This window comes from Geotrypetes seraphini, chromosome 1, assembly GCF_902459505.1.
Source record: "Geotrypetes seraphini chromosome 1, aGeoSer1.1, whole genome shotgun sequence".
Taxonomy (NCBI): domain Eukaryota; kingdom Metazoa; phylum Chordata; class Amphibia; order Gymnophiona; family Dermophiidae; genus Geotrypetes; species Geotrypetes seraphini.
The window spans coordinates 120,272,452-120,298,799 of record NC_047084.1 but is presented as its reverse complement, the minus strand read 5'-3'; the positions used below and the strand labels follow the sequence as shown (position 1 = coordinate 120,298,799).

Below are 26,348 nucleotides of genomic sequence, written 5' to 3'. Positions count from 1 at the left end.
GATGCCATCCATTCCCAGGAATTTATCGCTCTTAAGCCTATCAATCTGCCTACACAGATAGAAAAACTTAAAACTGACAAATCCCCGGGTCCGGACGGAATCCATCCCAGGGTTCTGAAGGAATTAAAGGAGGAGATAGCGGAACTACTGCAGCAAATTTGCAACCTATCCCTGAAAACAGGCGTGATCCCAGAGGAATGAAGATAGCCAATGTCACGCCCATCTTTAAAAAGGGATCAAGAGGTGACCCGGGAAACTACAGACCAGTGAGTTTGACCTCGGTTCCGGGGAAACTGACGGAAGCACTGATTAAAGAACACATCGATGAACATCTGGAAAGAAACGAACTTTTGAAAACAACCCAACATGGTTTCTGCAGGGGGAGATCGTGCCTAACGAACTTATTGCACTTCTTCGAAGGAATTAACAAACGGATGGACAGAGGAGACCCCATAGACATCATATACCTTGATTTCCAAAAAGCCTTTGACAAGGTGCCTCACGAACGTCTACTCCGGAAACTGAAGAACCATGGAGTGGACGGAGACGTACATAGATGGATCAGAAACTGGTTGGCGGGTAGGAAACAGAGGGTAGGGGTGAAGGGCCACTACTCGGACTGGATGGGGGTCACGAGTGGTGTTCCTCAGGGCTCAGTGCTCGGGCCGCTGCTATTTAATATATTCATAAATGATCTAGAAACAGGCACGAAGTGTGAGATAATAAAATTTGCGGACGATACAAAACTATTTAGTGGAGCTGGGACTAAAGAGGAATGCGAAGAATTGCAAAGGGACTTGAACAAATTGGGGGAATGGGCGGCGAGATGGCAGATGAAGTTCAACGTTGAGAAATGTAAAGTATTGCATGTTGGAAACAGAAACCCGAGGTACAACTATACGATGGGAGGGATATTATTGAATGAGAGCAACCAAGAAAGGGACTTGGGGGTAATGGTGGACATGACAATGAAGCCGACGGCACATTGCGCAACAGCCGCTAAGAAAGCAAATAGAATGCTAGGCATAATCAAGAAGGGTATTACAACAAGGACAAAAGAAGTTATCCTGCCATTGTATCGGGCGATGGTGCGCCCGCATCTGGAATACTGCGTCCAATATTGGTCTCCGTACCTTAGGAAGGATATGGCGTTACTCGAGAGGGTTCAGAGGAGAGCGACACGCTTGATAAAAGGGTTGGAAAACCTCTCATACGCTGAGAGATTGGAGAAACTGGGTCTCTTTTCCCTGGAGAAGAGGAGACTTAGAGGGGATATGATAGAGACTTATAAGATCATGAAGGGCATAGAGAGAGTAGAGAAGGACAGATTCTTCAAACTTTCGAAAAATAAAAGAACAAGAGGACACTTGGAAAAGTTGAAAGGGGACAGATTTAAAACGAATGCTAGGAAGTTCTTCTTTACCCAACGAGTGGTGGACACCTGGAATGCGCTTCCAGAGGGAGTAATAGGGCAGAGTACAGTACAGGGGTTTAAGAAAGGATTGGACAATTTCCTGCTGGAAAAGGGGATAGAGGGGTATAGATAGAGGATTACTGCACAGGTCCTGGACCTGTTGGGCCGCCGCGTGAGCGGACTGCTGGGCATGATGGACCTCAGGTCTGACCCAGCAGAGGCATTGCTTATGTTCTTATGTTCACACCTCCTCTAGACTGACCGTCAATCCTGTCAGCTTTCCGTCTTCATTTCCAGCATATAGCCTGATGGGTTCTGGTATACTGTGTAAATCTTCTTCGGTAAATACAGACGCAAAAAATGTGTTCAGTTTGTCGGTGATTGCTTGTTCTCTTTTAGCGCTCCCTTAATTCCATGGTCATCCAACAGTCCCACCACTTCCATCGAGGGTCATTTCCCCTTGATATATCAAAAGAACGGCTTAGAACATAAGAACTGCCATCTCTGGATCAGATCTTTGGTCTATCAAGTCCGGCGATCCGCACACGCTTAGGCCCAGCCAGGTGTACACCTGGCATAATTTTAGTCACCCATATCCCTCTATGCCTCTCGTAAGGAGATGTGCATCTAGTTTGCTTTTGAATCCTAGAATGGTGGATTCCGCAACAACCTCCGGGAGAGCATTCCAGTTGTCCACCACCCGCTGCGTGAAGCAGAACTTCCTGATATTTGTCTTGGACTTGTTCCCCCTTAGCTTCAGTCCATGTCCTCTTGTCCGTGTCACAATCTCAGCTCTGAAATGTTGCTACTCTTTGAGATTCTGCCTGGAATCTTGATACTGTTTGGGGTTCTAGAATCTTTTGTTACTCTTTGGGATTCTGGAATGTTGCTACTCCATTGGAACATCACTGATGAGGTTGGCTCTGAGGCACTGTGGAATGAGGCATTATAAGAACATAAGAACTGCCATCTCCGGATCAGACCTTCGATCCATTGAGTCCGGCGATCCACACGCGCGGAAGCCCAGCCAGGTGTACACCTGGTGTAATTTTAGTCACCCATATCCCTCTATGCCTCTCGTAAGGAGATGTGCATCTAGTTTGCTTTTAAATCCTAGAACGGTGGATTCCACAATAACCTCCTCTGGAAGAGCATTCCAGGTGTCCACCACTCGCTGCGTGAAGCAGAACTTCCTGATATTTGTCCTGGACTTGTTCCCCCTTAGCTTCAGTCCATGTCCTCTTGTCCGTGTCACAATCTCAGCTCTGAAATGTTGCTACTCTTTGAGATTCTGCCTGGAATCTTGATACTGTTTGGGGTTCTAGAATCTTTTGTTACTCTTTGGGATTCTGGAATGTTGCTACTCCATTGGAACATCACTGATGAGGTTGGCTCTGAGGCACTGTGGAATGAGGCATTATAAGAACATAAGAACTGCCATCTCCGGATCAGACCTTCGATCCATTGAGTCCGGTGATCCACACACGCGGAAGCCCAGCCAGGTGTACACCTGGTGTAATTTTAGTCACCCATATCCCTCTATGCCTCTCGTAAGGAGATGTGCATCTAGTTTGCTTTTAAATCCTAGAACTGTGGATTCCGCAATAACCTCCTCTGGAAGAGCATTCCAGGTGTCCACCACTCGCTGCGTGAAGCAGAACTTCCTGATATTTGTCCTGGACTTGTTCCCCCTTAGCTTCAGTCCATGTCCTCTTGTCCGTGTCACAATCTCAGCTCTGAAATGTTGCTACTCTTTGAGATTCTGCCTGGAATCTTGATACTGTTTGGGGTTCTAGAATCTTTTGTTACTCTTTGGGATTCTGGAATGTTGCTACTCCATTGGAACATCACTGATGAGGTTGGCTCTGAGGCACTGTGGAATGAGGCATTATAAGAACATAAGAACTGCCATCTCCGGATCAGACCTTCGATCCATTGAGTCCAGCGATCCACACACGCGGAAGCCCAGCCAGGTGTACAACTGGTGTAATTTTAGTCACCCATATCCCTCTATGCCTCTCGTAAGGAGATGTGCATCTAGAATGGTGGATTCCGCAATAACCTCCTCTGGGAGAGCATTCCAGGTGTCCACCACTCGCTGCGTGAAGCAGAACTTCCTGATATTTGTCCTGGACTTGTTCCCCCTTAGCTTCAGTCCATGTCCTCTTGTCCGTGTCACAATCTCAGCTTTGAAATGTTGCTACTCTTTGAGATTCTGCCTGGAATCTTGATACTGTTTGAGGTTCTAGAATCTTTTGTTACTCTTTGGGATTCTGGAATGTTGCTACTCCATTGGAACATCACTGATGAGGTTGGCTCTGAGGCACTGTGGAATGAGGCATTATAAGAACATAAGAACTGCCATTTCCGGATCAGACCTTCGATCCATTGAGTCCGGCGATCCACACGCGCGGAAGCCCAGCCAGGTGTACACCTGGTGTAATTTTAGTCACCCATATCCCTCTATGCCTCTCGTAAGGAGATGTGCATCTAGAATGGTGGATTCCGCAATAACCTCCTCTGGGAGAGCATTCCAGGTGTCCACCACTCGCTGCGTGAAGCAGAACTTCCTGATATTTGTCCTGGACTTGTTCCCCCTCAGCTTCAGTCCATGTCCTCTTGTCCGTGTCACATTGGACATTGTAAATAATTTTTTTTTCTGCTTTATTTTGTCGATTACTTTCAGTATTTTGAAAGTCTCGATCATATCTCCTCGCAGTCTCCTTTTCTCAAGAGAGAACAATCCCGGTCTCAATTCGTTCCTCGTATTCCAAGTACTCCATACCTGTTATTAGCTTCGTTGCTCGTCTCTGCACCCTCTCCAGCAGTTTTATATCCTTCTTTAGGTTGGGAGACCAATGTTGGACACAGTATTCAAAGTGTGGTCTGACCATTGCCCTATAAAGCGGCATTTTAACTTTCTCCGATCTACTCGTGATTCCTTTCTTTATCATGCCTAACATTCTATTTGCTTTCTTTGCTGCTGCCGCGCATTGTGCCGACGGTTTCAGGGTCCTATCAGTACACCCAGGTCCTTTTGTTCGCTCTTACCCAGAGTTGTACCTGACGTTTTATACTCGTGTTCCTTGTTCTTTCTGCCTAAAAGCATTACTTTGCACTTTTTCACATTAAACTTCATCTGCCATTTCTCCGCCCATTTCTCTAACTGACAAGTCAATCTGGAGTTCCTTGCTATCCTTCTGCGATCTGATTGCCTGGCACAGCTTTGTGTAGATCTGATTGAAGTTTTCCCCCTCCTTGGCTATTTTTTCCTCGTAGTCTCTTTTGGCCCCTTTTACTGCCTTGTGGCACCTGCGTTGATGTTTGTGTTTGTTCCAGTTTTTGCTCGGCTTTTTACCTTTTCCATTCCTTAAACGAAGATTTCTTGTCTCTGATCGCTTCCTTCACCTCTACAGTGAGCCATGCTGGTTCTTTGTTCTTTTTCCTCTTGGATCCCTTGTTGATACGCGGTATATATAGATTTTGCGCCTCGGTGACCGTGTCCTTGAAAAGCTATAGGTAGACACAGTGAAAGAGGAAAATTGAAGACTGAATAGTAAAAAAGAATTTAGACAGAGGCAGAAAATAAATTGAGAAGGAAGACTAGGGAAGAAAGGAGGAAGGGAGCGGAGAGAGAGATGCCAGAGCAGGGGGGAAGGGGAGGAGACAGATACCAGACCTGGGAGGAGGAAAAGAGGAAGGAGACAGATACTAGATCTGAGGGGAAAAAAAGGAGGAGAGAGAGATGCTAAAATCTGCTGGGAGGGAGGAAGGAAAAGGAGAGAAAGAGGCAGAGAAAGGGGGGGGGGTTTGTAAGCAGATTAGAAAGACTACAGAGAGAAAGGCCTGGATGAAAGGGGAAAGGCAGATGCAGGACTATGGGAGGTTCAGACAGAGAGGGAGACCTGGAACAAAGCTACAAAGGAGAACTGACACTGGATCTGGGGAGGGTAATAGAGGGAAAAGAGAGAGAGAGAGAGACCTGGACCCAAAGGGGATGGGGCTGGATTGTGAAAGAAATGTTGGATGCAAAAGAAAGAAAGATTGGATGTACAGTCAGAAGGAAGTGCAACCAAGAGACTCATGAAATCACCAGACAACAAAGGTAGGAAAAATGATTTTATTTTCAGTTTAGTGATCAAAAATGTGTCTGTTTTGAGAATTTATATTTGCTGTCTATTTTGCACTATATTTGTCTATTTTTCTTTAGTTACTGAGGTAACATTGCATATTTTAAAGTCATCTTCCTTGACATCTTTGAAAAAACCCCGAAACTCGTAAATTACATTACATTACAGATTTCTATTCCGCCATTACCTTTCGGTTCAAAGCGGATTACAAAAAGAGTTATGGAAGAAGGGTTACAACGTTAGATCAGAGAAGGTTTCCAAGAGAGGGAAAAGTAGGATCTTAAATGATGATTAACATTTTCTCTGCGTACAGTGTGCTTTGTTTTTGTTAATAAGATATTGTGTGCACATGAAAATGAATGGAAGAAATTTGGGGTGGGGCTAGGGCGGGGTTGGGGCGGGACTGAATATTAATAGATGTGAAAAAAATAAATGGTCACATTAGGGAAGGGAGACCTATTAAGGGCCTTCATGCTGTACTGTCCCTGCTAAGTTCCCCACCCCCCATCCCAATCAAATCAATGAGCCTCTAGGATAGAAACATAGAAGATGACGGCAGAAAAGGGCTACAGCCCATCAAGTCTGCCCACTCTGCTTACCCACCCCCTGTCTATGCCCTAATGACCCAATTTCCTTATCTTGACCCTCGTAGGGATCCCACATGGGTATCCCATTTATTCTTAAAGTCTGGCACGATCACCTGCACTGGAAGCTTGTTCCAATGATCAACCACTCTCTCTGTGAAGAAATACTTTCTGGTGTCGCCATGAAATTTTCCGCCCCTGAGTTTGAGCGGGTGTCCTCTTGTGGCCGAGGGTCCCTTGAGAAAGAAAATATCATCTTCCACTTCGACACGTCCCGTGAGGTACTTAAAAGTTTCGATCATGTCTCCCCTCTTCCTACGTTCCTCAAGAGTGTAGAGCTGCAATTTGTTCAGTCTCTCTTCGTACGAGAGACCCTTGAGCCCCGAGATCATCCTGGTGGCTGTCCGTTGAACCGATTCAATTCTGCGCACATCTTTACTGTAATGTGGCCTCCAGAATTGCACACAGTACTCCAGATGAGGTCTCACCATGGCCCTGTACAACGGCATTATGACTTCAGGCTTTCGGCTGACGAAACTTCTATTGATACAACCCAATATCTGCCTTGCCTTAGATGAAGCCTTCTCCACTTGATTGGCAGTTTTCATGTCTGCACTGATGATTACTCCTAAATCTCGTTCTGCTGAAGTCCTAGTTAAAGTTTCTCCATTCAAGAAGTACGTCCTGCATGGATTTCCGCTTCCGAGGTGCATGACCTTACATTTCTTAGCATTGAAGCCTAGCTGCCAGGTTGAGGACCAACTTTCCAATGTAAGCAGGTCCTGCACCATATAATTCTGTAAACTGCATTCACTTACTTTATTACATAGTTTGGCGTCATCGGCGAATAGTGTTATTTTACCTTGAAGCCCTTGAGTCAGATCCCCTATGAATATGTTGAAAAGGAGTTGGACCCAGGGGAGAGACAGACGAGCAGACAGTCCTGGTATAAAAGTTCCTGGACAGAAGTGCTACTAGACGGGGGGGAGAATTGCATCTTGCACTTTCTCTTTGCCGTATTTGACTCCCCATCTTCCCCAGCCCTGCTTTTGCCTACCATGTCTTTTCTTCTCAGCATCTTCCTGTCTTCTCTTCTTCTGCTGGTGCAGCGCCCCTTCCTCCCATGAATCCAGTCCCTCTTTCATCCTTTCAAAGCACATACCGCCCCCCACTGGTCCTTTAAACTTTGCTTCTTTACCAGCCTTGGTGGCAGCAGCCAGAGCTCGTCCAGCCATAGTTTTCAGAAGTGCTACTAGACGGGGGGGAGAATTGCATCTTGCACTTTCTCTTTGCCGTATTTGACTCCCCATCTTCCCCAGCCCTGCTTTTGCCTACCATGTCTTTTCTTCTCAGCATCTTCCTGTCTTCTCTTCTTCTGCTGGTGCAGCGCCCCTTCCTCCCATGAATCCAGTCCCTCTTTCATCCTTTCAAAGCACATACCGCCCCCCACTGGTCCTTTAAACTTTGCTTCTTTACCAGCCTTGGTGGCAGCAGCCAGAGCTCGTCCTTCTGTCCTGTCCATAAGTAAACAAAATTGTCTGTTGGACAGGATGCAGCAGAAGGTTACCTAGATTGCATTGTATTACTTATAAAATTATCTTACCAGTTTTTTAAAATTTGTTCTCTTTTTCTAAGCAAATATTTTGCACTTTACATTTCCTCGCTTAATCATTCCTACATTCAGAGAGATCTGTTTAGATTCCTTTTCTGTTCAGGGATCTTCAAACATTTTTATTCACTGATACGAATCTTGAAGCATTTTAACCTTATTATATCGGTACTTTTGAGTTTGAGCATATCGACCTAACCTTTTGTGTTATCCTCCCTACTTTTCTATTTTATTTTATATTAATTTTGTGTTTCCAATATTAATTTGTCTTGTAAGCTGCTTAGATATGACTTGATTTGCAGGATATCAAAAAATAATAAACTTGAAACTTAGGCGTAATATAAAGAAATACTTTTTTACAGAAAAGGTATGGGATGCATGGAATAGTCTCCCAGAAGAGGTGGTGGAGACAGACTGTCTGAATTCCAGAGGGTCTGGGATAGGCATGTGGGATCTCTCGGAGAGAGAAGAGATAATGGTTACTGCGGATGGACAGACTACATGGGCCATTTGGCCTTTATGGTTATAGAAACATAGAAACATGATGGCAGAAAATTCTATGACCTCACAATGCAGGTGTAAAGAGCCTTAGCCTATAGGAAGAGGAGATGCAAATGTTAAGAGCCTTAGCCAATAGGGAGAGGAGGAGATAGTGGATGCTGTGGATGGGCCATTTGGCCTTTATCTGCCGTCATGTTTCTGTTTTTAGAACATCCTGGTGAAGGTGGTGGAGTCTCTCTGAATTTTGGACAGCCCAGGGGTTCTGTAAAGGGAAGAAGGAATTTTGATAGTGTGGCTGGGCAGACTGAGTAGGCCGTGTAGTTTTGCTCTGCTGTCGTCATCCATTTCTATTGGTTTAGAATATTTTCTTTAACATGAATGTATTTCTCTTATTTTGATGAACAGAGGGGGTGGGATTTTTTTTTATGTTGAACAGTTTTCCATAACTTTCCTTGCCCTGATGGTCAAGTTGCAAGACTGCAGAAACAGCTCCTGGTCAGTTAAATAGCACTTGGCTGCCTCAGTGCCAATGTTCTGTGCAAGATAGCCGCTGGATATTAGCGCTTATCTTTCTAAGAAATTCACACCACTGGCTGGCTAAGTTCAGCAGCCAAATCAGGCCACTTAAATAGCTGGTCTTTGGCCGCTATACATTTAGCTAGTCAACACTGAACATTGCAGCTAAGCTGCTAGTGGCCAAAAATAGACTGGATATTCCATGCTGGTCACTGGAAATAGCCTGGCATTGAACATTTGGGCTCGGTGCCAATTAATTCCCATGGTCTGAATATTGCGAGGAGGAAGGGCTGTGGCTCACTGGCTGAGCTGCTACCTCCGCACCCAGGGGTTGTGAGATCAAATCTCGGTGCTGCTCCTTGTGACCCTGGGCAAGTCACCTCCAGTGCCCACCGCTTTTGAATGTTAGCTTTGAAATGCCAAAGCCACAAAAAGGCAGTAGACTAGTTCTCTTTAAGCTAGATTCATATAAGCTGCAAATTTCAGTAATTCAAAATGGGTGCATGGCTTTCTGGATACATCTGGAGGAACAGTTGGCCAAGGCATGCAATCCATTAGACTACCAAGCTAGTAAAGATTGAGGCTTATATACCTAGAGAAAAAAGAACTGGCATGTCAAATGTGTGCTTGCTCTTTCAGAGTCCTTATTGTTTGTTACTATGGAAGATAGCTGGGACCAATCAAAATTAGGACCAGCAGATAAGTTGTGGACTACAAAGCCTGATGGACTGGTGAGACTACGTGTGGAGGAAACGGAAAACAGGTCCGAGCCTGCAATCACTGTGCACCAGCTGTTCCAACAGACAGTTCAGCAGTATGGTGACTGGCCTGCACTGGCTGTGAAGGTTGATGGGCAATGGGAAACTCACTCATATCTGCAGTACTACCAGGCATGCCGGACAGCAGCCAAAGGCTTCCTAAAAGTGAGTTCATTTGCACATCTTTCTCGGAGGAGTGTGGGGTACACTGTAAGGGCTTTGTTGGTATGTACATGGATTAAAGTTACTGTCTCCTGATCTCTTATAGCTTGGCCTGGAACCTTTCCATGGTGTCGGGATCCTGGGCTATAACTCAATGGAATGGTTTATCTCGGACATCGGTGCTATCATGGCTGGGTAAGCATGCTCTTTGATCCTTTCTGGGTGTCCTTGAAAGTGGCAATCCCTGGTGATTTGATATTTTCCTGTACAAAGTAATGAGTTGGTATTGGATAGAAGTCCACATGAGGTTGAACTTGGCACTGGGTGTAGTTCCTGTTACCATAGGGGGTTGCTCAACATGCCGCAAATGACCAAGTCCATATACAAGAAAGTAAAGCATGGTGGGTCGTGAACATGACAGGCCAGGCTGTCTTTAAATGGCAATGCACAAGAGGGAAGCTTGTGGGTAAAAATGTTTCAAGTTTCTTTATTCTTTGATATACCATTTATCAAACAGATACCTAAACGGTTTACAATGGAATGAGTCTAAAAAAGAGTTTAAAATTAGAAATAAAGGGAAGAAAAAAAAACCCATAAGAACATAAGCAGTGCCTCTGCTGGGTCAGACCGGAGGTCCATCATGCTCAGCAGTCCGCTCACGCAACGCCCCACACAGGTCCAGGACCTGTATAGTAATCCTCTATCTATACTCTTCTATCCCCTTTTCCTTCAGGAAATCATCTAATCCCTTCTTGAACCCCAATACTGTACTCTGTCCTATCACACCCTCTGGAAGTGCATTCCAAGTGTCCACCACTCTTTGGGTGAAGAAGAACTTCCTAGCATTGGTTCTAAATCTGTCCCCTCTTAGTTTTTCTGAATGCCCTCTCGTTCTTGTAGTTTTCGAAAGTTTGAAGAATCTGTCCCTCTCCACTTTCTCTATGCCCTTCATGATCTTGTAAGTCTATCATGTCCCCTCTAAGTCTCCGCTTTTCCAGGGAAAAGAGCCCCAGTTTCTCCAATCTTTCAGCATATGAAAAATTTTCCATACCTTTTATCAATTGTATCGCTCTTTTTTGGACCCTCTCGATTATCGCCATATCTTTCTTAAGGTACAGCGACCAATATTGGACGCAGTACTCCAGATGCGGGCGCACCATCGCCCAATACAACGGCAAGATAACTTTTTTTTTGTTTCAGTTGTAATACCTTTCTTGATAATAGCATTGTATTCACCTTCTTAGAGGCCGCTGCACACTGTGCCGATGGCTTCATTGTCTTGTCTACTATTACCTCCAAGTCCTTTTCTAGGGTACTTCCAGCCATTACCAGCCCTCCTATCGTGTAGCTGTACTTCGGGTTCTTGTTTCCTACATGCAAGAATTTACATTTCTCTACATTAAACTTCATCTGCCATCTCATAACCCACTCTTCTAATTTGTTCAGGTCCCTTTGTAAATCCTCACAGTCCTCTTTAGTCCTAACTCCACTAAATAGTTTGGTGTCGCTTGCAAATTTTATTACTTCGCACTTCGTCCCTATTTCTAGATCATTTATAAATACATTGAACAGCAGCGGTTCAAGTACTGCGGAACACCACTCGTAACCCTCCTCCAGTCTGAGTAGTGGCCCTTCACTCCTACCCTTTGCTTTTTACCTGCCAACCAATTTTTGATCCATCTATGTACTTCTCCTTCCACCACATGGTTCTTCAGTTTCCGTAGTAGGCGTTCATGGGGTACCTTGTCGAAGGCTTTTTGGAAACCTAAGTATACAATGTCTATGGGGTCCCCTTTGTCCATCAGTTTGTTTATTCCTTCGAAGAAGTGCAGTAAGTTCGTTAGGCACGATCTTCCCTTGCAGAAGCCATGTTGGCTTGTTTTCATCAGTTTATTCCTTTTTAGATGCTCATCGTTACTGTCTTATCAGCGCTTCCGTCATCTTTCCCGGAACCGAAGTCAAACTTACCGGTCTGTAGTTCCCCGGGTCACCTCTCGATTCTTTCTTAAAGATGGGCGTAACATTAGCTATCCTCCAATCCTCCGGGATCATGCCTGTTTTCAGGATAGATTACAAATCTGCTGTAGTAGTTCCGCTATTTCATCCTTTAGTTCTTTCAATACCCTTGGGTGGATTCTGTCCAGGCCCGGAAATTTGTGAGTTTTTAATATATCTGCTTGTGTACGTCTTCAAGGCTTACCTCCATGGATGTTAATTTTTCTGCTTGATCTCCTTTGAAGATTTTTTAGGTTCCAGCACGTTGGATGTGTCCTCTTTTGTAAATACTGACGAAAAGAACATGTTAGTCTATCCCCCACTTCTTTTTCCTTCTTCACCACTCCTTTCCTATCTCTGTCGTCCAGTGGTCCCACCTCCTCCCTTGCCAGCTGCTTCCCTTTAACATATCTGCAGAACGGTTTGAAATTTCGTGCTTCCCTGGCTAGCCTCTCTTCATATTCTCTCTTTGCTTTTCTCACCACGAGGTGACATTCTTTTTGATGCTTCCTGTGCTCTTTCCAGTTCTCCTCGGTTTTGTCCTTTTTCCATTTCCGGAATGAGTTCTTATCTCCTATCGTTTTCTTCACTTCTTTAGTTATCCACGCTGGATCTTTTGTTCGGCTCTTTTTTGCATCCTTTTCTAAATCTGGGGATATACAGATTTTGCGCCTCGCTCACGGTGCCCTTGAATAAAGACCAGGCTTGCTCTACAGTCTGCGATTTCTTAGTGCTGTTCCTAAGTTTCTTCCTTACCATTACTCTCATCGCTTCGTAGTTTCCTTTCTTGAAGTTAAAGGTTGTCACTGTGGTTCTCTTTCCCATCGATATTCCTATTTCAACCTTGAACTTGATCATATTGTTTCCCAACGGTCCCACTACTTCCACTTCCTTTGCAGGAGCCCATTGAGGATTAGATCCAGAGTGGCATTCCCTCTCGGTTCTCTGACAAGCTGCTCCATGAAGCAGTCCTGTTTAGCCTCCAGGAATCCGGTCTCCCTAGCGCATTTTGAGTTTCCAAGACTCTAGTCTATCCCGGGGTAGTTGAAGTCTCCCATAACAATCATGTTACCGCTTTTGAATTCTCGCTTCATCTCGGCTTTCATTTCTTCATCGTTTGCTTCAGTTTACCCAGGTGGACGATAGTACAGGCCCATCCTTATCTCGGTCCCTTTCCTTCCCAGTATTTTAACCCATAGTGATTCCAATGTGCTGGTTGTTGCTGCTGTGTCCACTCTGGTCGAGTGTATGGAAACGAGTCAGGAGGAGAAATTGGATAAGTTAATAAATACATTGAGATTGAAAATCAAAATAAAAGGCCTACATTTCAGCAGCCTATCTTTGCTGCTAGATCATAGCAGGGAAATTACCTCCGCCTCCATCAACTGAGCAGTAGGGAATCCCCAAAACCGTGATTGGGTAACTGGTGCCCAAGTCAGATTGCCTGTCAGCAATCATTCTAGGGCGCTTGTTACAGAATCGTGGCTTTGGGGAGTCCTTACCGCTCAGTTGATAGGGGAGGGGGTAATTTCCCTGCTGTGATTGGCTGAGCAGCCATGGCAGGGAACCCTCAAACCCCACCACAAGTTAGCCAGCAGGAAAGATGCCCACTCCCTCCTGTTGGAACCACCCAAAACCCACCAGGACCCCCTCCCCGTACCTTATTTTGGAGGATAGCCAGAGGGATGTGTACTCCCTTTGGCCAGCAGGCCCGCCTCTTCTGAATGGCGGACCTTCCTCTTCCCGGCGCATCCTGAGATGCACCGGGGAGGTGCCTAAAAGCCTTGGTTGGCCCAGGCACCTAAGACCCCTCCCATAGGAGGGGCTTTTAGCACCTGGACCAACTGGAGTATTAGGCCTCCTTCCCAGTGCATTCCTCAATTATGGAATTCTCTACCAGTCCATCTAAGGGAGGAAAGTTCTCTCGATCGGTTTGTATTTAAAGATGCCTTCGACTTATAACTCCTTGAAGATGACTCCATTAAATACAAATTTGATAGAAATTAAATATTCATCACCTTCCATTCCCAGTCTTCTCCTACTTTAATTCCTAGTCCCTTCCATATTGTGTTATTTTTCCTTTTTTATTTGCTTTCCTATCGAAATTGTATTTAACCCATTCTCTCCTATTGGTTCTGTTTGTCTGTGTTTAGTTTGTGATATTTATGATATTTGGTTTTGCCCCTGCTTTTAAAATTATTTTAATTTTGTATATTGCTTAGAAGCTTAAGAACATAAGAATTGTCATAAGAACATAAGATTTGCCGCTGCTGGGTCAGACCCGTAGTCCATCATGCCCAGCAGTTCGCTCACGCAGCGGCCCTCTGGTCAAAGACCAGGGCCCTAACTGAGACTAGCCCTACCTGTGTACGTTCTGGTTCAGCAGGAACTTGTCTAACTTTGTCTTGAATCCCTGGAGGTCAAAGTTAGGGCACTGGTCTTTGACATAAGGGCCGCTGCGGGAGCGGACTGCTGGGCACAATGGACCACTGGTCTGACCCAGCAGCAGCAATTCTTATGTTCTTATGACAGACTCCGGAAGAGCATTCCAGTTTTCTACCACTCTCTGGGTGAAGAAGAACTTCCTTATGTTCATACGGAATCTATCCCCTTTCAACTTTAGAGAGTGCCCTTTCATTCTCCCTACCTTAGAGAGGGTGAACAACCTGCCCTTATCTACTAAGTCTATCCCCTTAAGTACCTTGAATGTTCGATCATGTCCCCTCTCAATCTCCTCTTTTCTAGGGAGAAGAGGCCCATTTTCTCTAATCTTTTGCTGTACAGCAACTCCTCCAGCCCCTTAACCATCTTAGTCGCTCTTCTCTGGATCCTTTCGAGTAGTACGGTGACCAGTGCTGGACACAATACTTCAGGTGAGGGCGCACCATGGCCCGGTACAGCGGCATGATAACCCTTTCCGATCTGTTCTTGATCCCCTTCTTTATCATTCCTAGCATTCTGTTTGCCCTTTTCGCTGTCGCCGCACATTGCGTGATCGGCTTCATCGACTTGTCGATCAGAACTCCCAAGTCTTTCCCAATCACATTTCAAATAAACTTGAAACAGTGGTGGAGATTGGGGGTGTGGTGGGTGTACCTGCCGCCGTCCTGGGGCAGGGGGAGGAATTAGGAAGCGTGCTTGTTTGTATGTTTACATTATGAAGGGGTCTCACTGTGGGTTGCTTCTTTTTGGGTCTGATGTTTCGTATGTTGGGGAGGGGGTGGTGAATGAGTATATCTTGTATGTTTGTGTTCTTCTTGGGTCCACTTGGGGCATTCTTCTTTTTCTTTCTTGTAGTGCTGGTTCACCTGTTGGGGCGGGGTGTGATTGTGGTTTGCTTGGATTTTTGGTCCCTTTTATGTATAAGGCTCTGGGAGCTTCCCCTTTTTTGGTTCCATTGGTTTCTCTCCCCAGCTGTGTTTGGCTCCTGCTGGGTGGTTTTTGTGGGTCAGCCTCGGTCTATTTGGATTGGCTACACTTAGTCGCCTGCCATGATTTGGGCCCTCTTTTCATGATAGTGTTGGGTATGCTTCCTTTGGGTGCTTCCTGTGGTTCTTTATGGCTGTGGAGGGGGCCATTTTGTGTCCCGGGAATGGTGTGTACCTATAGAGCTGGGTACTAGTTGGTTTTCACCTAATTACTTGGGTTGTGTGTGGAGGGGGGGACTGGGAGCCCCAGTTTGGGGGGTGGGTTTAGTATTATGTGGCTGGGGGTTGGGTTGATGGATTGGGTTTGTGGGTGGAGTGGGGGGGGTCCTCCTTCAGTACTTGTGTTGAGTTTTTGGGGATCTTGAACTGTTTTTGTTTTACTTTTCAGGTTAGGCCTTATGCTTGGATGTGCTGCCTTGGGGGATGGCTGGGCTCCTGGGGTAGTTCTTCAGTTTTTCTTCTGCTTTCTCTTTTCTGCCTGTTTCCTGATTTTCCAATCTGAGCACTCCTTTTAGACTTACCTCTTGGAATGTAAGGGGAATTACTTCGCCGGTTAGGTGGTCAAAAATTTTAGCATCCCTGCAGCGATATCGTTCAGACATTGCCTGCTTACAGAAGACCCGTTTAACGGACGTGGAACACCTTAAGCTGGGTCGCTCTTGGGTGGGGGAGGTTTATTTTTCTTCCTCCCCGGGCCGACATGGTGGTATTACTGTGTTGGTTCCTATGTGTTCGCCACTTGGAGTTCAGGTCCTTGATAAAGCTCTTGATGGTAGATACCTGCTCTTGCACCTGACATTGGGTGACCAACACTATTTGTTGCTCATGGTCTATGGCCCCAATTCGTCAGAAACTGCTTTTCTACAAAAGTTGACTCAACTTTGCTCTCGTTACTCTGGGGATTTGCTTCTTCTCTTGGGAGATTTTAATTTGGTTTTGGACCCTGCCTCCGATAAGTCAAGTATCTCCTTTGCTCCTTTGGGAGCCAGGGGTCATCTTCTTTCTGATTTTTGTGATACTCTTTCAGTGGTAGACCCTTGACGTCTTCTTCATCCCGAAGTGCGTGACTATACTCGCCTCTCTCGGGCCCATAATACTTGGTCTCGGATAGATCATATTTTTGTGTCTTTGACATTGTTCCTTTCTGTTATTTCGGCAAAGATTGGCCCTCTGAATACAGTGGAACCTTGGTTTACGAGCATAATTCGTTCCAGAAGCATGTTCGTAAACCAAAGTACTCGTATATCAAAGCGAGTTTCCCCATAGGAACTAAGGGAAACTCGCTTGATATGTTCCGACCCACCCCCACCCCCCGAGGCCAGAGGCGCTACTCTACCTTACCCCCCCAAGGCCACCGGCGCTGCTCCACATCCCCCCGCAATCCGGCATCACCTCACTCGCATCGCCCCCCCCCCCCTGCCGTGATTTGGTATCCCCCACGCACCCACCCACCCACCCACCCAAACACATTGGCTTACTCCCATATGGTACCGGTACCTTTGCACAGGACATGCCGGTGCTGGTGCCCGAAGATCTGCCGTCTTCCTTTTGCTGGGCCTTGAGCATCTGCGCATCGTAGAATTAGAATGGCCTATCAAGACTCTTCGCTCTGGTAAGGCCCCGGGTACTGATGGGTTTTCTGGAGACTTATCGTATTCTTTCCTCCCATCTCTGTGGTCCCTTGCTGGCTTACTTCAACACAGCTATCACTCGGAGCTACTTTCCCCGTTATGCTAATGAGGCACTTATTTCTTTATTGCTGAAACCTGGCAAGGAGGCTGATGCTCCGGGTTCTTATCGTCCTATTTCTTTGATTAACGTAGATCTTAAGCTTCTTTCTCGTATGTTGGCCGACCGTCTCGCTCCACATCTTCCTAAGGTCATCCATGAGGACCAGGTAGGGTTCGTCCGTGGTCGCCAATCAGTTTGTAATGTCCGTAAGGTCCTCTTTGCATTAGCTCATTGTCAACTTTGTTTGTCAGTCTGGATGCTTCTGAGGCCTTTGATGGTGTCCATTGGTCCTTTTTGTTTCGTACCCTTGAACATGTTGGGTTGGGTGGCTTATGTCTCAATGCTTGTGCGTTCTCTATACTCTAATCCGAGGTCCTCTTTATTGGTTAATGGGACACGCAAGGATTCCTTTCCTATTCTTCGGGATACTCGGCAGGGATGCCTCCTTTCACCCTTACTTTTTCTTCTTTCTCTGGAACCTCTGCTTTACACTCTTCATGGGTTTGATGAGGTACAGGGCCTTAAAGTTGCTGGGGTAGAGTTGAAGGTTTTGGCTTTTGCGGACAACATGTTTTTGATTCTTACTAGGCCTGAAGATTCTTTACCGACGGTATTGAACCTCATTGCTGAATTTGGATTTTATTCTGGTCTCTCTCTTAATTTGGATAAGTCTGTTGCGTTGCCCTCTTCTCCCGAGTTACGCACAGCATGGAAGGGTGTATTTCCCTTGCGCTGGGCTGACTCTTTGCTGAAATATTTAGGGATACTTATCCCACCTGACTTATCTACTCTATATCATATGAACATGGAACCGTTGTTCCTGGCCCTTCAGAATAAATTGCATCTTTGGGGAACCCTTCCATTTTCACTTTTGGGCCGGGTGCATCTCTATAACATGCTCATCATCCCGTGTTGGCTATATGTATTTCAGGTCCTTTCTCTTTACTTGACTTCTCGGGATGAGTGCCGACTGGAATGCTTGGTTCAGCGGTTTCTCTGGGCTGGAAAGCAGCCTCACCTGCCTTATAAACTGGCGGTGGCTCCTTGGTACAAGAGTGGCCTGGGCTTGTTAAACTTTTGTTATCTGACTATTGGTTGCGACATGCGTCATAATAATGATCTTTTCTGGAGTACTTCAGTTTTCACTAATACCTCTTTGGAACTTTTCTGTTTTCGGACTACTCATTTTAGTGCATACCTTCATTCTATTCCCTCTACTTTGCCTGAGCATCTCTAGCAGGGTGCTGCATCGTCCCTTATGGAAGGTTTGGCACTGTGTCTGTAAATTTCACTCTATTCCTGCTTCCATAACTCCTTTTCTGCCTATCCGCATTAATAGCTCTTTCCTCCCTGGGGTGGATGGACCGAGTTTTGCTTGGTGGGAAACGAGGGGCATTCATTATGTGTTTCAGTTGGTAGACGATGATGGGAAGATTAAGTCCTTTGTTCAGTTGTGGGAAGAATTTGATCTCCCACCCACTGATTATTTTGCTTATATGCAAATTCAACATTACCTTAATTCTTTACCCTCTGGTTCCTTAATGGCTTCTTGTCAAGAGTTGTTATCCACGACTTTTACCATTGGTTCCCAGCTTCCTGTTCCCCCTTAAATTCCGCACAGGTAAGAACCCTGAATGGATAATAGCCAATAATATCCTGAAAAATGAACAATGAAAAATTGGCTAACACACCTACTCCTTAAATTCCATCATCGTCACTTGAAAGATGAGTCCCCCTTGTTTGACCATTCTAGATTGTGGGATGCCTGGGCTCGGGACCTTGCTGTAGAATTACTGAATATGTGATCTTACAAGCTGTCCACAGGTTGCCAGCATTTCATAAATATACTACTTTTTGGAACAGCATTATAAGTTGGTACTCCGTCTGTACATTTCTCCTAAGAGGGCTTATCTTTCTGGGTTTCGCGAGTCTGCCTGTCTTAGATGTTGAGCCCCTGAAGCGGGCTTGGGACATATGTTCTGGACTTGCCCTACTATTCGCTCCTTTTGGAATGCCATATTTCTTTTTGTAGAGCGCATTTGGAACATTATTATTCAACGCTCTCCCTTGTTTTTATTTGGAGCTGTTCCCCACCATTACCATCGTAAAAGGGGGGGCTGCTGCCTTCCTCAAGTGGACTGTTCTTGCCTTGAAATGTATCTTACTTAAATGGCTTGAGGGTGAGGCGCCGGACTATTCTCTCTGGCGGTGCCGGATGATTACTCTCCTGATGTGGGAAAGATGGGATGTGCCGGACTTTTCCTCTCTCCCAGGGCGCTCCTTTCAGCGCACCTGGGAACCCTTTTGGACTACCATGACTCCCTTGGCTCGCAGCCGCTTGCTTAACTGTTGATATTCTGTTCATTTATGTATGCCTACATATTTTTATACTTTACCATAGCCTATTTTAGGGGTTGTACCTGGAAGGAGGACCCGGGAGAGGGTGGGGTGGGGTAGGGGGGATTGTTTGGGGGGAGGGGTGGTTGCATAGGGAGGGTTATGGTGGTGGTGTTTTTTTTATATTACTTGAGCTTGTTTTTGTATCACCCTGTGTATTTGCTCATTTTTCATGTTAAGCTCAATAAAATATATTTCAACAATAAATAAACTTGAAACTTGATTGGCCAGATCCCTATGGCCCCTCCCATGCTTACCCAGCCATGATAGCACTGGGAAGGAGGCCTAAGACTCCAGTTGGCCCAGGCGCTATAAGACCCTCCTATGGGAGGGTCCTTAGGCACCTGGGCCAATCAGGACCTTGGGTCCTTCCCCAGTGCATCCCAAGATACACCAAGGCCTGCCATTCGGAAAAGGTGGGCCTGCCAGCCAGAGGGAGTGGGCATCCCTCTGGCTGACCTTCCAAAATAAGGAACCGGTTTGTGTGTGTGTGTGTGTGTGTGGGGGGGGGGGGGTTGCAGGGTGCCAGCAGACGAGATTGGGCATCCCTCCTGACAGGGATGTTAGTGGAGGGGGGGTGCTGGCAGGATGGAGTGGGCATTTCTCCTGCCAGCCGACTTGCAGTAAGGTTTGGAGGTTCCCTTTCCAATCGTGGCAAGGGAATTTCCCCCTCCCCCATCTGCTGAGTGGCAGGGACTCCCCAAAGCCGCAATTCTGTAACCGGCATCCTAGAATGATTGAAGGGCAATCAGACTTGGGCACCAGTTACAGAATCGTGGCTTTGGGGAGTCCCTACCCCTCAGCTGATGGAGAAGGTGGGCATTCTCGTGCCATGGTCAGCTGCTGTGGTCTAGTGGCAAAGATAAGGAAACTGGAAGACTGGGTGTTCAAATGGCAGATGAAATCTAATGTGGATAAATGCAAAGTGATGCACATTGGGAAGAATAAACTGAATCACAATTACCAGATGCTAGGGTCCACCTTGGGGATTAGCACCCAAGAAAAGGATCTGGGTGTCATCGTAGATAATACAATGAAATCTTCTGCCCAATGTGCGGTGGCGACCAAAAAAGCAAAAAGGATGCTAGGAATTATTTAAAAAGGGATGGTTAACAAGACTAAAAATGTCATAATGCCCTTGTATCACTCCATGGTGCGATCTCATCTGGAGTATTGCGTTCAATTCTGGTCTCCTTATCTCAAGAAATATAGTGGCACTAGAAAAGGTTCAAAGAGTGACCAAGATGGTAAACGTAGCTAAATCACGAGGGATTCTCTTCCCTTATAAAAATAAAGACTCTTTAACCAGACAAAGATCTATTGATGCAATACCCCTCCAAATAGAACCCAAATTCAAATTACTAGGAGTTATCTTCGATAAAGATCTTACTTATCATGATCAAATCAGTTTCGTGACCAAAAATTGCTTCTACAAACTTCATTTAATTCATTCCATAACCTCTGTTCTTGAACCCTCTTCAATCCAAATTCTAATTCACTCTCTAATCATTTCACATATAGGGCTTCTTTTATGAAGGCACATTAGGGCCTTAACGCGTACGCTAGCCGCTACCACCTCCTCTTGAGCAGGTGGTAGTTTTTCCTTCGTAAAAGGAGCCTAGACTACTGCAACTCTCTTTACCATGGCATAACTCAAAAATAAATCTGTAGATTACAACTGATCCAAAATACCGCAATCATTCATTTTTAAGGCCAAAAAATATGATCATGTTACCCCACTTTTCGAGAGTTACACTGTTACCGGTCTCTCACTGAACTACATACAAAATTCTCCTTCTAACTTTTAAAATTAAGACCTCTTGCCTCCCTGTCTTTCCAGATAAATATCTCACCCCACACACCCCTCCTAGGGTCCTTAGATCTACAAATCAAAACCTATTGACAGTACCTTCAATTAAGGACCTATACTATACTAGAAATTCCATTTTCTCAGTAGTGCTCCCTCGCTTTGGAATGCAATGCCATTTTATCTTCGCAATGAAAATTCTTTAAATTTAAAATAAATCTCAAAACATTTCTCTTTAAAGATGCCTACCAATAAGTGTGTATGTGTGTGTGGGGGAAAGCTTTTAAGAAGCGACATCCCTTTTCCCTCTCATTACTCCCCCATCCCCCTACCCTTCCTTTTATTTTTATTTATCATTGTAATTAAAACTTCCCTATCCCCCAAAACCTCTCGTTTCTAGTCAGTTCTAATTGGTCATAGTTTTAGGTTTATCCCACCTAAATCAAAAATTATATTAGACCTTTCTAATTTTTAATATTGTAAACCGCCCAGATACATGTGATGGTCGGTATATCAAGCCATGAATAAAGTTGAAACTTGAAGGTCACCGGTGTCGGTTTACAAGTTTCTCTCATGTCTTCCATTAGGGGCTTTGCTGTTGGAATTTACACCACAAATTCCCCAGAAGCTTGTCGGTATGTGGCAGAAAACTGTGAAGCCAACATCCTCGTGGTAGAGAATCACCGACAGCTAGCTAAAATCCTACAAGTGAGTTGCAATCTTGTTCAAAAACGAATGCTAGTGAGAGGTGGAGGAAGAGATGACCACCTCCGCCTCTGCGGTTCTTGTTCATACACACTTTGACAGTAGCCAAGACTGTAATTCAAGCATACTTGGGACACTATTACAACCACTAGCTTAGACCTAAGTGGTTCACATCATACATATATAATTAAATAACAATACAACAAATAAATTACATCCAGCTAAAAACTCTTCTAAATCTAGACCATAAAAACAAAAGATGGTTTAAAAAAATGGCCTCTAAAGTTGTCTTTTAGAACACGCTTAAATTTCTGAATATCAGAAAGCATTCTAAGTGGTCCAGTCAAATTATTCCATAAGAGGACTCTTGCATGATAAACCCTAACAAGCTCATCACTAACCAATCTTTAATGTTCACTCCGGCCTCAAGGGTCTACATGGTTGATACATTTTCAGCACTTGAGTCAGATACCAAGGTAGCTCATAATCAGTGGTCTCAAACATGCGGCCCGGGGGCCACATGCGGCCCACCAAGTACTATTTTGAGGCCCTCGGTATGTTTATCATAATCACAAAAGTAAAATAAAACAGTTTCTTGATCATATGTCTCTTTAGCTATAAATGACAATATTATTAATAAGACTTAGCCAAAAGGAAAGATTTATAAACCATAAAGAGTTTTACCTCATGCAAAATTGGTATTTATTTAATAAGACATTAACTATTTTTTTCTGCGGCCCTCCAAATACTGTACTTACAAATCCAAAATGTGGCCCTGCAATGGGTTTGAGTTTGAGACCACTGTTCATAATGTAATACTTTGAAAAGCAGCATTTCCCGACCTCTTTCATGAAGTCTTTTCTATTAAAACCCACTTAAATTGTGCACTGACATGTGAGGTATTTTGGTGCTGCGGTAGCTGTTTACTGAATATCCATCATTCCCTGTTATGAAGGTCCAGACTCTAGTATCTGAGGTGGAGTAGAATCGGTGATCTCTACATAGGTGATATCACCTCCCTTATTAATGCCTCCACGTCGGAGCTCTGCCATGTGGCTTGTTGGTTTGGCTTCAGGTCACATACGTCTGGTAATAGTTTTGGGAGAGCATTGCTGTATGCTCTTAGCACTTGCAGGATATGGTCTCTAATAGTTTGGAAAAGAAACCCCCCACACCAAAGGTGTAATATTGGGTTTCTGAAGAAAGAAAGGATAGTATTTTCTGAGATGGAGCTCCGTTGATCCCCTTATTGATTTCTTGGGAATCCAAGCAAGATAAGTGTTGGTGATTTATATGCCTATTACTTTTGATACTTTTGATATTGATCGGAGAACATTAGACAAAAATTTAAAGCTGGATGTTTGAAGGCATTTCTGATTGATTTTTTGAGTTTGACTAATGGATTTGTTATAAATTGATTTTCATCACCTTTTTATTTGGGATGTATGGTAATCATAATGCAAGAGGTTCTCACTAACTGTAACCATCTGGGATGTGGCCTAAAAGACTTCAACGTGTGGTACAGTTTAACGAACCTGCATTAGGAATGAGAACCCTCGCTAACACTACATATTATATCGGAATTTATTATGTAGCAATAATTGCCGATTTATTTGTTCTAATTTAAACAGTTCTGGAAGTATATAATATTAATCTAGAGGATTTTTTTGGTTTAATTACCGTATTTTTCGCTCCATAAGATGCATTTTTTTCCACCCAAAAGTGGGTGGAAATCTCAGTGTGTCTTATGAAGCAAAGGTAAAAAAAATTTGAATCCCCCACATAGCTGCAACACCTCCCCCCCCCCCCGTACAATTGAAAAAATACCCCCCCACACCACACCACCGCCACGCCCATACAATTACAAAAGAAACCCCCGCCGTAGCCACCATACCTTTTTCCAAGCCTGGCGGTCTAGTGTATATCGCTCCCTCGACGGCTCTGTATTATTTCCTGGAAGCAGGTGCACGAGTCAGGAGCGCGGCGGTCAGGGCCAAGCTTTACATGCTCCCGCTTGGGCCCGCCATGCTTTCTGAATGGCTGGCAGCAGTTCTCAAGAGAACTGCTGGCAGCCATTCAGAAAGTGAGTGGGGCCAGGCGGGAACACGGAAAGCTCGTGCCTGACCTCCTTGTTCCTGACTCGTGTGCCTGCTGCCAAAAATAATATAAAGCTGTCGAGGGAAGTAAGGAAAAATAAAAAAAGGTACGGGTTTAAAAAATAAAAAGGCACCGGTACAAAGGGTGGGGGGGAGGCATAATAAAAAAAGGTACAGGGGGGGTATGATTAAAGGTATGGGGGATGATTTAAGGTACAGGGAGGCATGTGGGGGGATGGGGATGATTTAAAGTACTGGGGGGTATGGGGGTCTGTTCACCTGCCACTAGGCCTGCCCGCCCTATGCCCTGTCCCTGCCTACCACTAGACCACCAGAGGAGGTCGGGACAGGGGACAGAGCCTGGCAGGGAGATTTGGTTTAGAATTTTTTTTTTCTTGTTTTCCTCCTCTAAATCTAGGGTGCGTCTTATGGTCAGGTGCATTTTAAGGAGTGAAAAATACGGTACTCTAATAGCATTGGACATCAGTGCTTTTTCACAGACCATATTTCTACTTGAATGTGCTATCTTGAGGGGCTTCTGTCCTCTTCCAGACATTTGTGGCAAGATTCTGGGGATTCAGGTGGCTTGCTCTCGCCCAGTTAGTAATCCTTAAAACAGCAATTTCAAAGCAGCTCTCACCACCACTGTTGACTGGATGATGTCCAGTAATTCCATGGTACAGATATTCACTCAGTGTTCTTGAATCTTCAGGTACAAGACCAGTTGCCCCATCTGAAGGCCATCATACAGTATCATGAAGAACTGAAGGAGAAGAGGCCCAATCTCTACACAGTAAGTTACTTCTTGATCCTCCTCCATTCAGTAGCTCCGAACCTTAAAAGATGTTAAGAACCAGCCGAAAAGGATACAGTGAGGGAAGTTTGACAATTCAACCACAATCGATCAAGAAACCAATGAGACAAAAGAATTACCAACAAAAACAATACAAAATAAGTTTTCTATATACTTGAAATTGGTATTCAAAGGAGTAATATAAACATCATGGGGCTTTATTGCTATTAGTCTGACACAGATAACTTATACTGTGCCTATATTATATTATTTGCCTATCCTTGAAGCATTACTCCAACTATCCAAGTTTATCAGTTTCCAAGTTTTATTAGTTTCTTGCTGTACCATCTATCCCAAGTATCTAGACGGTTTACGATGTAGTTAATGAAAAGGTTCTGGTCCCAATACAGCCTCGCCCAAACTCTGCCATCTCTGGTACAGATGCATCTAGGGACACCTCTTTAGAAAGAACACACATGCAGACTGTTTGCATATCCAAAGAGATGTCCATTTATTATGAGTGCTGCATACATATTTATAGCATTTTACATGGGTCAGTTTTTTCAGTATATGACAGTAGGATTATAGATGCTAAGACCATATTTGGTTACAGGATACTTAAAAGCAGCTAGAAGGAGGTAGCAAACATAAGGGGGGGTTTAGTGGGAAACATAGAATATGACGGCAGAAATGGGCCTTCGGCTCAACAAGTCTGCCCACTCAAATAACCCTCCCCCTAAGTTCTTCTTTGAAGTGAACCCACATGTTGATCCCATTTGTTCTTAAAGTAAGTCACATTATTGGCCTCAACTACCTGAAGTGGAAGATCACTCTAATGGTCAACCACCCTTTCGGTGAAGAAGTACTTCCTAGTGTCACCATGAAATCTTCCGCCCCTGATTTTTTGCGGATGCCCTCTTGTCGCCATAGGTCCTGTAAGGAAAAAGATGTCTTCTTCCACCTCAATATGGCCAGTAATGTATTTGAACATCTCTATCATGTCACCCCTCTCTCTCTCTCTGCGTTCCTCGAGAGAGTATAGCTGCAACTTACCTAGACGTTCTTCATATGGGATATCTTTGAGTCCTGAGACCATCCTGGTGGCCAACCGTTGAACCGATTCTATTCTCAGCACATCCTTCTGATAATGTGGTCTCCAAAATTGTACACAGTATTCCAGATGTGGTCTCACCATGGACCTGTATAGCGGCATTACCACTTCAGGCTTTCGGCTGACAAAACTTCTCTGGATGCAACCCAGCATTTGTCTAGCCTTTCTCCACTTGATTGGCTGTCTTCATATCTTAACTAATGATTACTCCCAGGTCCTGTTCTGCAACAGTTCTAGTTAAGGTCTCACCATTAATTTCCATAACTATGGCATATAATAGTTTCAAGTTTCAAGTTTATTCGAAATTTGATGAATCGCTTATACATAAAATACTAAGCGAATTACTATAAAATCCAAATTTGAACATACGTTAAGATACAAGGTAATAATGATAATGATAATGATAAATAAAAAAAAAAGGGGGTTTGACCTACGGACCAACAGACTCAACTGGATGGAAGGAAAGAGGGATTCAGGTTACAATATTAATCATTTTAAAAAGAGAGAAACATGAAAGGAGAAAACATTAGGAGGGGTAGTTTTTTTTTTTTTTTTTTTTTTTTAAGACTGCTGCTCTGCAATTATTCCATATAGGAGGTAAACGCATCTTT

General features: G+C 44.5%; 1 protein-coding gene across 7 annotated transcripts in view; it reads left to right on the top strand.

The window, feature by feature from the left end:
* LOC117356989 (long-chain-fatty-acid--CoA ligase ACSBG2-like) overlaps positions 1–26,348 on the top strand; it is a 151,547-nt gene that overhangs the window by 78,433 nt on the left and 46,766 nt on the right. For 5 of the 7 annotated variants that reach the window (XM_033937060.1, XM_033937051.1, XM_033937042.1 and 2 more), the window contains 4 exons: positions 9,394–9,677; positions 9,781–9,869; positions 21,620–21,740; positions 24,546–24,626. In XM_033937060.1, coding sequence (XP_033792951.1) covers positions 9,394–9,677; positions 9,781–9,869; positions 21,620–21,740; positions 24,546–24,626 — 575 coding nt within the window. The remainder of the gene's footprint in view (positions 1–9,393; positions 9,678–9,780; positions 9,870–21,619; positions 21,741–24,545; positions 24,627–26,348) is intronic. The other 2 variants (XM_033937088.1, XM_033937097.1) reach the window with 1 other exon arrangement.